The sequence below is a fragment of the Haliotis cracherodii genome, unplaced genomic scaffold (genome assembly GCF_022045235.1).
Source record: "Haliotis cracherodii isolate W230 unplaced genomic scaffold, xgHalCrac1.p SCAF_2, whole genome shotgun sequence".
Lineage (NCBI taxonomy): Eukaryota > Metazoa > Mollusca > Gastropoda > Lepetellida > Haliotidae > Haliotis > Haliotis cracherodii.
Window position 1 is genome coordinate 32,851,105 of NW_027266275.1, and position 15,184 is coordinate 32,866,288.

At 36.2% G+C, this 15,184-nt stretch overlaps 1 protein-coding gene across 1 annotated transcript in view; it reads left to right on the top strand.

Annotated features, from left to right (window-relative positions):
* LOC139469021 (cytoplasmic phosphatidylinositol transfer protein 1-like) overlaps positions 1–15,184 on the top strand; it is a 49,424-nt gene that overhangs the window by 13,793 nt on the left and 20,447 nt on the right. Inside the window, exons 2-3 of the mRNA XM_071251156.1 lie at positions 9,884–10,032; positions 12,409–12,497. Of these exons, the coding sequence (XP_071107257.1) occupies positions 9,884–10,032; positions 12,409–12,497 (238 nt within the window). The remainder of the gene's footprint in view (positions 1–9,883; positions 10,033–12,408; positions 12,498–15,184) is intronic.

Sequence of the window (15,184 nt, forward strand, 5' to 3'; positions counted from 1 at the left end):
GATTATAGCTTAACTAATGGGATTGGGTGTTCAGACTTGCTGCCTTAGTTAGAGCATGTCATTGTATCCCAATTGTGTAGGTTGATCATGTTGATGCTCATGATGTCAATCACTGGGTTGTCTGGTCCAGACTCAGTTATTTACAGACCGCGTCATATAGCTGGAATATTGGTGAGTTCGGTGTTAACCCTCTTGGTGCCACGGGACCATATATGGTCCTTCACTTTTCACACCCGCATAGTGCCAGGGGACCATATATGGTCCCGAGAAAATGCCCCTTTTAAACTGTGAATTTTGATATTCAACACTGAGTGCGCTAAGTCAAAACTATAACCATCATCACCCAAATCATCTTAGCTTTAACATCGTGTAACTCGTACTTTATACAGTGCTACGGATTGCGAAATATGGCGAGATTAGTAAAGTGGCTACCGCTCTTCTCGGCCTTTTTCTGCCATGTTTGAACACCAAGCGAATGACGGCGAATTTTGATTATGCACCCATGTCACATACACGTAAATATTTTCAGACAAAATCCTTGTTCATAAGAAAAAATATGACCTGAGTGATCAGAAAGACATATTTTTCTCAACTGTATACTTATTCACGTAAATACAATTCTGTTCACTCCTTATGAACAAGTTTATTTACACGTTTTGTATACTTTTATCGACTATCGGTAATGGCGGAATGGTCGGTACACATGAGAAAACGACAGTGTATATTTCCATTACATTTATGACGTACATTGAATGAATTTATAACCATCATCACCCTAATCATCTCAACTTTAATATCGTGTAACTCATATTTTATGCAGTGCTACGGATTGCGAAATATGGCGAGATTAGTAATATGGTTACCGCGCTTCTCGGTCTTTTTCTGCCATGTTTGAACACCAAGCGAATGAAGGCAATGTTTATTATGCACCCATGTCACATACACGTAACTATTATTATATCAGACAGCCAATTTGAAAAAGAAATCTGATCGTGCTGATCAGAAATGATTTACTTGTCCCCACTGTACAGTTATTGGCGTAAGAGTACTAACGTTTAGTCGGCCACGGTAGTTTTTTGTTCCAAGTATTGCATATGTTTATCGACTGTGTGTCATGGCGATTTAGCACGGCGCTACATACCAACCGACAGTGCAGATTGTCTTTTTATTTATGATGCTGAATTACAGAAAATATTCAAATCAAAGATATGGAAAGATAGCTATAATCGTTAATATTAAGTTGGTATTGTGTATATTTATGGGCAGGAGGTTCATGATCAAAACCTAAAACATTGAATGGCCAAGCCCGAAGTGATCGACAGGGCACGTTCGCCTCATATCTGTGCCGCGATTTCTTGTTTACAGGTTGTCCTACATACTTGCCCGTTCAGACAAATAACTGCTACTTTTTTCATATGAAATGACTAAGAGTCATGTGTGATTGCTCAAACTACCTGACCGTGTGAGTGACTTGCCCTAACTGTTTCACATTTTGTCGCAAATGGAGATTTCAGAAGTGTGGCCACGACATCTAACGTGAGTCGACGCCATATTGTAAACAAACTGTGTCAAGGTCGGTTCCACATGTGGTAGCTCAGGCCCCGTTTCTGTCGATGGTACACGCGATACAAACATAATGCAACTACTGAAAACATCAACATAACTTCTACAATGATGACATCAATACCTTTTTGTATTTGGATTAACCGCTTATGGATACGCTGTGCTTTTAAGTTCAATTTCGATTTGTTTTTCCTCTCATTGAAACTGTGATAATGGCGGTGTGATTGGTTTCCATGAGCCTAATGTACATAGTACATGTTGTGATTGTAGAAGATAATTGATAACCAATTGTGTATGCATATATATCATCAAATACACATTACTAATCTCTTCAGAAAATGGAATATATTATAGCTCGTTTTCAAACATTCTGCTATGGATATTAGATCAAAAAATGATATTAGATTTACAAATTATTTATGTACACTGTACTCTCGATTAACGTATGATAATCTATTGGAAGTCTTCAACTCTTATTTGATATGTCATCTGAAATGTCAGCAATGAGTACAATTAATTTTATTTCGTTACAATCTGCAATTTTATTCAAATAGGCTTATAGACTGTCGGTGATTTCCCGCCGCCCTGAATTTGTCGTCTGGACAGGTGCGCGTGATTTGACCTCGCGTGTTGTGACGTGGATGATGTCACTTGAAACAGCTGATCTAATGTTGTGGTAGTATAATGGATACAAGTGGTTTCATTTTCCAAATAACAATATTCTCTTTGACTGAACTAGAAAGCATATCTAGTACATCACGATTGGAAAATGTCTACGGCGACCGAATAGAATATTTAGAATATTTGGCGCAGTTTTCTAATTTTGGTATGTTGACATGTGCTTTTCATATATGTTTGAAGGCTTAAATTGATATTCCAAAAAAATAATATGCATTTAGTTGAGTACAGTGAGAAAGCTGTCAAAATGGATCCAATATTAAACCACCTAGATTTTAAAATATTTTAGCTTCATCTATTGGAATCTCGAATGGTTCAATTTATAACATAAACAGTAAAAGTAATTAGATCTTCTCACAATATATAGATAATCAATTTCTGAAAGACAAAAAGTTTTTAGTGTAAATGTGACTTCGTTTTGATGTTTTATATAGTTATATGTATGTCTTTTTTCACTCTGCATTATCTAAATTACCAAATACTTCGACCAGTGACATATAGTAGTAATTAGATTCTACTTTGTTTTTTATCCTAGGTATGAAATAGATTTTCTTTTTATATAAATATTTGTCTAAGAGCAAAATCAATACATTCTTGTGGGTTTTTTTCACCATTTTAATTTGTATATCTTCCCTCCAAGCTGTTGTTTAGCTAGGCCAAAATTAAGAAAAAAAAGGAAAGACATAATAAACCATTTTTATGTAAGATTTTGCTGGTTAAATTTTCGGAGTTCAATACCAAGAATATATTTTTCCTTTTATGACAAATAATTCCATTACTTTCATTGACCTACGATCATTATCTATTTCAAACTTTTCCTTCAGTAGAATGGGATGGAATGGGAAACTAGTGGAAATAAACTATCACGTATGTCCTTTAATGTACATGTACATACCTAGCTATAGGTGTAAATACACTTCTAAAGTCGTATTTATAAATCAAATGAATAAATGAAAGAAAAAGTGGTATTTCATGGACTGGCCATACAAGTATATTTTGAGCAAAGGTCTAAGTTAGGCAGCCAAGTGCGAAATACGAGCTGATACGAGGATGTATGTTTTCTGGTGTTCATAGTGAAACAATGACATATGGCGCCCGAGTTGCGAGTGATCGAAAATAGGTTTGTTGAATAGATTTGCTGCCCATGAAAACGTTTCAACAATTTTGATTGAATCTACATGTACTTACTCTTGGGTGGTATTACGTTAGTATAATCTTGTTAATTATTAAGAAATAACAATGATGCCCGATATTGAGCGATGTCAATTTGAGTATTGTCAGGGCTGTTTAGCGATCTTTCACATTTTGTCCTTTGAAAATGTACGATGTCAATTACCCGGAAGTTGATTTTATCACTAATAAAAGAGCACGGTCATTGAAACATACATGGACGTAACTGGGATTTCTTCACGATATACATTCCAAACTGTCATTCGTTTTGTGACATAATCTTTGAAACAGTCTGCGTATGAATTAATCACTACCACTTCCGTCAATTTTGGTTTGACGTCAAAAACACGCACAATTTCATCGGGTTTTTTTATCGGTAAATATAACTCACGGAAAATTCTCAGTGAATGTGTACTTCAACATAAATATCATATGTCTATCACTGTTAGGACATGTACTTGCCAATGATATGAATTATTGGTCATTTAGATTTCAAACAAGGGCGCTTACTTGACTTTGCTTGCCATATTCGGGAGCGTCCATATTACGATTAATGTGGAAAAGTAGGAAACTTATAATACCAGCACATTTATCGATGGCTGGGCAGTGCATAGATCTTTTGGATTTGGTGACTTTAGATACTGTTGGAAAGACAATCAACTCGAGTTGCATGTTATACAATTTGGTTACATTGTGTGAAGAAATAAAGACGTTGCAACACTTTTGATACAATGTACACGTTTTTGTAAACCGCTACGTCAGCATAGTGCGGCACTGAGCGGTTTGCAGGCTGACTGACGTCCAGGCACCATGAGGGTTAAACAACAAACAAATGACACTGTGAATAAATAGAGAAACTCCGAGGCTTGCCAAGGATTTTTTTCACTTTTATCAACAAGTGTTGATATGTTTGATGTCAAAAGACACTTGGGTAAGATTTTATTTATCATCCAACATCATTCTTCTAACTTTTTCAGTTTGTAGACAGCAATAAGCCGAGTCTTAAGTGTAAAAAGCACTGCTAACAGCTTCAGTAGCAGAGCCATTAGTGATGTCATTTGATTGTGATGTCATGGTAACCAATGATGTCACAATGGTTTGCAAAGCATTGTGATGCAATTTTATCTCACCTAAGCCATATCCCTGTGGGAGCCAGTTTTGGATGATAAAGAAAGGCTGTATCTCTATTAGATATATGTTCTCTCAATAATATGTGTTTGAAATACACATTGGAGGCATTCATTAGTAAAAGGGGAATTACTGTACTAGACATTGCTAGTTTGTTTACACACATGAATTGTATGCTTAACTTAGTGCATGTTTACAATTGGCTGAGTATTCTCAATATATTAAGTATACATTCTAGTGTGAACAGTAGGGCTGTTACGATTCTCTTGTGCATTTGGTGAATTGAACTGTATCCATTCATGAATTGAATTCGTTATTCGTGGCCACTAGAATCGAATATTTATGAACATGCAATCATGTGAATTTACATAAAAATATCCATAAGGACATATCATTTGCATAGATTTCTTCAAAAGACAACACTCTTGTTCTATTCAATTTGACAGTATTGTGGTCACTGGTCATTGTCGCATTTGAGCAGATACTAGCACCTGGATAAGTGCTGTAACAAACAATACATCAACTGCTGACTTGTTATTGTATTCGTGAATTAATATTCTTATTCGTTTCCCAATATTCGTGATACGAATTGTATTCGCCTCATAGTGTATTTGTTGCAGCCCTAGTGTACAGTAAATATGGTTTTCTTAATAATCACTCACACTGATCCTTTAATGCTCAAGTGGTTTGTGTGCTTAATATTTCAATGTCGCGTCCATGTCTTAGTTTGTTTGACATGTTAAGTATTGGTAATGAATATCTGTTTGCACACCAGACACCTCATCTGCTGAATTTGTACAGACTTGTGAAGGCCGTGCACCTTGATTAACTTTTGTCCCATTTTTAAATAGCATGAAAAGTAGTGGGAAATTGCTAAATGGCTTGCGTTGTGTGATGTATTTAACGCTAGTTTTGAGATGTGCACATAATGTACCAACAGTTAGTGTCTGAATTAGCAGACCTGTGAACATGGTGAAGATCCGGGGTAGAGTAGGTCTTCAGCAACCCATGCTTGCCATAAAAACTGACTGCTTGTAGTAAGAGGAGACTAACAGGATCGGGTGGTCAGGCTCGCTGACTTGGTTGATGCATGTCATTGTATCCCGATTGCGTGGATCGATGCTCATGATATCAATCACTGGATTGTCTGGTCCTGACTCGATTATCTACAGGCTGCCGTCATAGAGCTGGAATATTGCTTAGTGCAGCATCAAGCAACAAACAAACAATTCTGAATTAGCAGCTTGTTAAATAATTGTTTGAAAATGTTCCTAGTAGTAACAGTACCTTGTGTGTATGTATCATTTAAAAGGAAATAATTTCAGTTGAAACATGGTAAAATAGGAGTAAAAAGATAGAACTTGTCATTGAAAATGTCCCTTGGGGTCCTTGATGATGTCATTCAATCTCATTAAAATCAGATCTTAGTTCTCGATATCGCTAAACAAAGATCTGAGGACATCCCATCCATATCTGATTTTAATGAGATTGGATGTCATTTGACATGCTAAGAAATGTCCTTGAATGTCATCTAGTGTTCATGAAATGTCCCCAGTCCTTGAAGATTTTTCTTAAAAATGTCTTCTTCTGTCCTTGAAAATGGCATCTAATTTTCCTGAAAAAGCGATGAATACATTTTTCTCTAACTTCTATTTACTGTATCAGGCAAATTGTATGAAACACTGATCCAGCACAATTTTATCAGTTTTTACCGTATTAACCATTGTTTTCCTTTTGGTTTTCAACGTGGTTAATAATATAGGTGAACATCTTAAGGCAAAAAACATAATGAAGTTGTTATTAAATTATCAAAGACATTATTTAGACAACATCACTACACTTGAAAACCAGAGCTAGATGAAATGCTAGTAATGGCTGTCGGTGTGTGTCTGAAGATCCCTTTGAACAAGAACGCAAGATGATTGATCAGTCCGGGGTGTGGGCGGCTTAGTATGAACACCATGACCCAGTGCGTGACTGACATACACGAGATGTTTCATTGACATGTATTTGACGTAATTCAGGTATATTTAGCATCAGCTTTGTTATGGTGATTGATGACCTTTGTTAAAATCTGTAATAAAATTATGGGTTGTACTAAAATATAAAAAATACCTCTTATAATTTGTTTTATTCAATCTGAAACTTACAGGGAAGCACGTTTCTGGCTTTATAATTCATCATCTTGCCTGGCTTCATGGTGTTAAGAATTTTATCCAAGGTTGATAAACTGATAAACATGATAAATATTAACATTTAAAGGTTACATATCGATATGCACAGTGTGAACTGTTTTTTATGAGATTCAAAATTCATATGGTTGCTGAAAATATTGTTGGCATGGATTTTGATACCAATGAAATGAAACTGGTATCTGATAGTCTAGAAACTTAAAAGAATCTAGTAACTTGAACATATTTTCACATTTTTATGACATTTTTAGCTTTTCAAAATTAATGTCAAACTCACCTTTAGACATTGCAAAAGGATTTGGTTGGTTGGTTTGTTGTTTAACACCGCACTCAGCAATATTCCAGCTATATGACGGCGGTCTGTAAATAATCAAGTCTGGACCAGACAATCCAGTGATTGAACCACGCAATTGGGATTGATGACATGCACCAACCCTTGCAAAAGGAGAAAATGATTGATCTGGGCATGTATTTTTAGGTCATTATAAAGTCATGATCATGCCCAGAGGTCAATTATCGTGTTAATTAACATCGTTAATGAGATTATTTGATCAAGGTCAACCATTACTCCCTGTTAACATGGTCAACAGCCTGATGTGATTGATTTATCACTGACAAGCTGTTGACCCTTCAGCATCCTCATTCCGCTTGGTCATCTTGATAAAAGTACAGTGGGATGGTGATATAGAATGGTACAGAAATACGTCACCAGGTCACTGCAAGGACAAACCTCTATCTATTCCTAGTTTATTCTTGATAAGGAAATATCACCATTTGCACTGTACAACTTTGACTTTGATGTGTTACCATGGTTACATGTTGACTTCCAAATGGAAACAATAAGCTAACCCATAAATCTATACGTTAAAGAATTTAGTGTGAAACCAACAATCAACAAAGAAATGGTATACAATTAACAATTGTATTATAAAATGAACTACCGTATTCAACGTAATAAGCGCCCAGGTCGCTCTCAAAATTAGAAATAGGGGGCGCTTATTGGAATATAATTTTGGTGAAAAAAAAAAAGAATTGAAAGATCGTAAATTTCGTGGTTTGGCGAGTGTAGAAAATGACTGTTCTCAGTATTTTACCCCTTTAGATATGTATGTCTCTCACAATTAATGCTAGCTTCCTGCTTGCATGTATTAACTTACATATCTATGTATTTGTGATAACTAAATTCCACATAAACGATGAGTGAAAATGATCGTCGACGCCCATTGTTCCTAACAGGAAGTACCAATAATCAGCAGGTAAAGTTGAAAAATAAAATATAAACATCCGCTCTGTGATTATGATTTTCAAATATTACCTCATTAATTACCTTATATTACCTTACTTACCTTATTTTTCGGTGAGAATGACGATGTATTAAATGTTTATAATCAATTCTTTGTTTCAGCAACTTTTTTTTGCAAAATTAACTTGTATTTTTTTTCTCAAGACATGTTTAATTGTTGTTATTGTGTCGGCTATGGTACTGGTCATGACAGGTCACCAGTTTCACAATGACATATACAGCTTGTGAATAAAAATACTACAACCATCTACCCGAGATTAATATATAAATACAAATATCCTAAAAAGTACATCTAGTTTTTAATTAATCAACGTTTTCACAAGTAACACAACTTCGCATAACAGCACCGCCACAGGCTGATTTGCATGTGACCAGACTTTATTCACGTTTTTAAATAAACACTGACATCAGAAGAGACAGATGCTTTGCATATTTTGAGTAATTATTTGCTACTAAAATTACGACTTTGAGGTGCACGACAATATATATTTATGCATCAAAGTGTCCGTACCTCTCCGTATAGCTTTGATGACAGCACCTGATGTAAACAAATGAAAACTCTGCAAATGGAAATAGTTCTTCGACTTTTGAGATATTTTCTCACTGAAAGTTAACCATGACAAATGTTTATCTTGATGCAAGGCTCGTAAAAAAATGAAACAGAAGAAAATAAAATCATTGTTGCATTGATAAATATGAGTTGGCACTCTCGCGGTATGTGGTAAAGTGGGCTCTATGGAACGGGGTGAACGGAAGTTGTAAGTATCGTAGAGACACAATTTTGCTGAAATTATGTAAACATTCATGAATGAAATTTTGAATAAAATTAATAAAATAGATTACTAACATAAGAGTAGATATACAATGAACACTTACACAGTGTAAGAAAGGGGTTAACTTGCGTAATTCAATGTGGATTTATTGATATTCTATTTCCAATGATGGATCATGACAGTCATATACACGACAGCCTGAAATGATACTACGAAAGAAAAAGTCTGTGCGTATTACATATGAGAGAGATATTTTCCAGAATTTAATTGCCCATAATTAAGGGAGTGCGTATTATACTCGAAGTAAGTTTTGTGTACATTGATAAATGGAAAGGGGCGCTCATTGGGATTGTTCACATGCCAATATATTAGCAAATATTGCCATGGGCGCTTATTAGAGCGGGGCTCTTATTACGTTGAATACGGTACGTTTTACAAGTCAATACAAATAACTACACAGCAATTACAGTGGCAGTACACAATGGAGTGGCAGTACAATTTTAATGACGGTATAAAATATAATAGCAATGGTAATAGTATTCCCCTAGCAGCAACTGTGGTCAAGCTAACAAAGTAGGTCAAGGCTGGATATCCAGGGTGAAAACAATGGTCTTCACACAACAGCTGGTCTTGATGTAATGTGAGATGTAATGTGAGATGAAATATCCATGCACTTGCCCCACTTATATATATATGCTAAATATCTTCTGGAAGGTTCTATCCCATGCTGGATTAGTCTAACTGTTTATTCCAGATTACCATGATTACACTTGATCAAAGATGCATCAAAATATATAGTAACTTCCACACCACTGCTTACATTAGATAGTAATACATTCCTGACAACTCACAAAGATCTGGGATTGCAAAGGTCTTCAGGATCCCATGCTTGTCTTTCAAAATTTAAATAAATACTCGAAACAAGAAAATCACTTAAAACATTATTTTTATGATTATTGTTATTACATGTTAACTTTGTTTCATTTATTATTTATTTTGATATTTCATCAGTCAGATTTACTAAAAGAAAATGAGAATAAATACATGATTTTCAAGTATATGTTGTTGTATTTCAGTATCGTATTGGCCAGCTGTACATGATCACCAAGCACTGCCATGAGCAGAGTGAGAAGGGGGAGGGGGTTGAGGTCATCAAGAACGAGGCGTGCGAGCACCCGGAGCACGGACATGGTCAGTACACCGAGAAACGAATACACCTGTCCAGGTAAGAAACAAACCGTCAGTATGTGTGCCTGAACGCCATAATGGCTAAATTGTTGGTAGAAATCAAGATGTCAAATAGTCGATTGCATAACATATATATCTGTCCATGTAAAATGGCACATTGTGCAGTGAGAATTAAGTACACCTGTCCAAGTAAGATGTCACAGGTAAGCAGAGTGAGAATCAAGTAAAACTGTAAAGCTAAGCAGTAAGATTTAAATTTACCTGTCCAGGTAAGCAGTGAGGATTAGGTATACCTGTCCGGGTAAGCAGTGAGAGTCATGTACACCTGTCCAGGTAAGCAGTGAGGATTATGTGTACCTGTCCTGGTAAGCAGTGAGAGTCATGTACACCTGTCCGGGTAAGCAGTGAGAGTCATGTACACCTGTCCTGGTAAGCAGCGAGAGTCATGTACACCTGTCCAGGTAAGCAGTGAGAGTCATGTACACCTGTCCAGGTAAGCAGTGAGATGTAAGTATACCTGTTTAGATGAGCAGTTTAAGTACACCTGTCCAGGTGAGCAATGACATTTAGGTACACCTGTCTAGGTAACCAGTGAGAATCAGGTACAGCTGACCAGGTAAGCGATGAGAGGCAAGTACACCTGTCCAGGTAAGCAATGTATACCTGTCCAAGTAAGCAGTGAGAATTAATTACAGCATTCCAGGTAAGCAGTGAGAATTACGTACACCTGTTCAGGTAAGCAGTGAGAGTCAAGTACACCTGTCCAGGTAAGCAGTGAAAGGCAAGTACATCTGTCCAAGTAAGCAGTGAAGATTATGTACAGCTGACCAGGTAAGCGATGAGAGGCAAGTACACCTGTCCAGGTAAGCAATGTATACCTGTCCAAGTAAGCAGTGAGAATTAATTACAGCATTCCAGGCAAGCAGTAAGGATTAAGAACAGCTGTCCAGGTAAGCAGTGAGAATTAAGTACACCTGTTCAGGTAAGCAGTGAGAGTCAATTACACCTGTCCAGGTAAGCAGTGAGAGGCAAGTACACCTGTCCAGGTAAGCAGTGAGAATTAAGTACACCTGTCCAGGTAAGCAGTGAGAGTCAATTACACCTGTCCAGGTAAGCAGTGAGATGTAAATACACCTGATGAGGTAAGCAATGAGAATCAAGTACACCTGTCCAGGTAAAATATCAATACTTTGCAGTGTGAAGTGTATCTATACAGGTATAATGTCAATATTTATGGAAAGAATCAATACAAGTATCTGACTTGTTGCATGTCAAACAATTGATTGAGAAATCAATATGAGTACATGACTTAGTATGGTTTATACCTTCTGGCCCATAATTGTTGATAGAGAAACACCTGCCAAGGTTGTAAGTCTAACCATGCAATAAAAACACATGATGAATATCAAGGTAAGATGTGGCACAGTGCGTTGACCTATTTAGGTAAGATGTCAAACTGCATATTAGACATGTTGCAATTGGCTGTTCCAAAATGCGACCTTGGGCATGCCAGAAACCTATGTTGATTGAATTCCTGTTCGCACCGATTAGGTTTCTGGGTTTGTCAGCACCATACCCATGCTAGTGGGTTTCACATCAAGATGACATGCTGTGATATCACTGGAATACTGTTAAAAGCTCCATTAACTCCTTCACTCACTCCCTAATGTCAATACCAACTTCTCTGTAATATGAAATAATTTTCTAAATTTCAATACCAACTTCTCTGTATTAAGGGGGCAGTGGGTTAGTCTAGTGGTTAAAGTGTCCACTCATCAAGCTGAAGGCCAGGGTTCAATTCCCCACAAGGGTACAATGTGTGTAGGCCATTTCTGGTGTTCCCTACCGTGATATTGCTGTAATATTGCTAAAACGGAAAAAACATACTCACTCTCTCTCTGTTATAAGGCTGAGCCTTTCTCCTAATGAGAATACCAACTTTTCGGTAATAAGCAACCATTTTCCTTATGTCAATAAGCAATCTTTCACCTAAGGTCAATACCAACTTCAGTGAAATAAGCAGCCTTTCCCTTAATGTCAAAACCAACTTCTGTGTAAAACATAACCTTTCTCCTAATGTCATTACCAACTTCTCTGTAATAAGCAATCTTTCACCTAAGGTCAAAACCAACTTCAGTGAAATAAGCAGCCTTTCCCTTAATGTCAAAACCAACTTCTGTGTAAAACATAACCTTTCTCCTAATGTCATTACCAACTTCTCTGTAATAAGCAAGCATTTTCCTAATGTCAATACCAACTTCTGTGTAATAAGCAACACTTCTCCTAATGTCAATACCAACTTCTCTGTAATAAGCAAGCATTTTCCTAATGTCAATACCAACTTCTGTGTAATAAGCAACACTTCTCCTTATGTCAAACTTCATTGTAATTCTTGACCTTTTCTTTTTTACAGTCGACTGCCTGGCTGGGTACAATCAATTATTCCAAGAATCTTTTATATAACAGAAAAAGCATGGAACTTTTATCCATTCACCATAACAGGTTTGTAATCATTTGTTTGAAAAGAATGATGTCCATCTTCTATTATCCAGTGTATTATATCCAGGGGTTTGGAAACCGTCATATGCGCCGGACATGTCCGATTGGGAATCTCAAATGTCCGGTTTAAAATATTGGTTACCGGACATTTAAATTTTTCTGTCCGGACATTTTAAAAAGTATTGTCTGGACATTCTTAAATTTTGACTGGACATGATCAACAGTTAGAACTGAGCAGTTTCTGTCTGCAGTTGTAACACAATGAAGATTATCTACACTGACAAGCTTTGTTTGTTTTGATTGCTGTAAATACATCGTACATACATGATAGTCCAATCGGTCAATCACTGTAATAGGCAATAAACTGAGTTGACACTGATTAAACAAGGATTAATTACTGAGAAACATCTTGTTAATTTGAGTGAAAGGTGTTTACAACTGTACATAAATACCTTGCATCATCAATGTACCTCATTATCCTCACAATGCTACGATACGTAACCTCAGACAAGAAGCGAAAGCGTGACGACAGCCAGGATTTGCAGATTTTATTGTTTTCAGTAGCTAGTCATATATTGAATCTTGTTTGACCGCCATTTTGCTTTCTGTGACGATCGATATCAAAATTTTTTATGGTCAATAATTAAGTAAAGATGAAAAAAGTATTCAAATAACTATTGCTATCAATGATGTTTTAGTATTTGTGATTATATTATCTGTCTTGTTTTTAAATAATCTTTAGTTTAAAAAAAAACTTTTCCCGTGAGGTCACGTGATAACCAAATATGGGATAATAGTCTCGATCCAAATGTTACAACGCGTACACTTGAGCAGACTCATGAATATAACTCATGAATATTAATTAGACCGTTCACTACGTTAACAGATCGTTATAAACGTAAGTTTTCCATGTACATCTAAAATGATATTATTTGTTATTAATTGCCCGGTGAATTAAACAATTTAAGTTGAAACAATTCTTAATTCATCATATTATGAATACGTATTATGAAAAGTCGTACTAAAATACGCTATTTGAATGCAAATGTCCGATTGGGATTTTTAATTTTCCGGACCCCTGATTACACAGGGCCACGGATAGTATAGTATGGCTATCCGTGGCCCTGTGCCTGATTATATCTCCAATTGACTATGGTAAATCTTGCTCACAAGTGTAATTTGATTGGTTGGCTCTTTTAGCCAAGTTCTTTTGAATATGGATCAGAACAGGACAATGGTAATGAATGGGTCCGGAATATTTATGCACACATAATGAAGATATAATACCCTGGATTATTGAGGATGAGCGGTATTTCTTGCTTTTCAAATGTAGAAGGTACTGAATAAAAAATAAAAAAAACTGAAAATGTTTTGTCAGTTACCAGTCAACGTATAATTGTTAAGTAAGCTAAGAATGCAGGTAATCGTATCCCAATTGCATGGATTGATGCTCATGATGTCAATCACTAGATTGTGCCAGACTTGATTATTTACAGACTGCTGTCATATAGCTGGAATATTGTTGAGTGTGGCGTTAAACAACAAATAAATAAACAAACAAAGTCAGCTAAGAACACAAAGAATTCTGGGTAATTGTTTAAAATTCAGGTATATTGTTCAGAGGATTAATCATTTATTTAGGAACAGGTCTGTTAATACGTGAAAAAGCAAAGCTACAAGGCATAGGAATTGAAACATACATACCGTATTACCTACGTAATAAGTGCATAGGGTGCTCTCAAAATTAGAAATAGGAGGCTCTTATTAGAATATTATTTAGGTGGAAAAAAACCCAGAGTTCAAAGACCTTAAATTTCGTGGTTTATGCTGACAGCCTGAAATGTTTATATACAACAGATATATATTTTCAGAATTTAATTGGTTTTAATTAAGACACACATAATACACGAGTGCATACTATACACAAATAAATAAGTCGTGTGTACATTGTTCAGTCAGAAGGGGATTGTTCACTAGCCAACATATATTAGCAAATATCGTCGTGTGCGATTATTAGAGCGGGGCGCTTATTAGGTCGAATACGGTAAGTCCCTTAACTATATACGGTAGTTGTTTTTTCCTTTTAATATCAAGAAAAAAACAGGGTCTGGTCTGAAAAGTTAAAAAATAAGTCGATGATTTTTCAATCAGCTTGTATCATTTTACATTTTTCATAATCACTTCAATCTAACTTTGAAGAGCTTTGCTTGATTGGTTTTATTGACCAACTTGTCTTGTGGAAAATGCTCCCATAATATGTTGCTCGGTTTAGCCAAGCTGATCAAATGGTCCTTCTTGAGGGAGCAGACATCCTACTGTGATGCATGCATGTTTGTACCTAGGATTAGCTCATCATGTCTTGGTGATTATACTTGCGATAGCTAATTCACCCATTTGGATGACATCCATCAGCTACAATAGATTTACTGTCAGTACTCTCGTAATGGAGACATGATGTATGAGGCTTTGATCACCCAGTCAGATTGTATCTCCCTGTAATCATGGATATCAATGGATGTTCCCTGGGTTTATATCAACCCAAGCAATTCATTGACCTTCTCTTGAAGTCAAACTATAACAAGACCTTGGTAAGGAAAGGAATACTGTAAATCGTGAAATTAATGCGTCTCCAAAAGAATGCGACCACTGACTCAATATGAATGGGACACCCCATCCTCTCAAGCATCAGT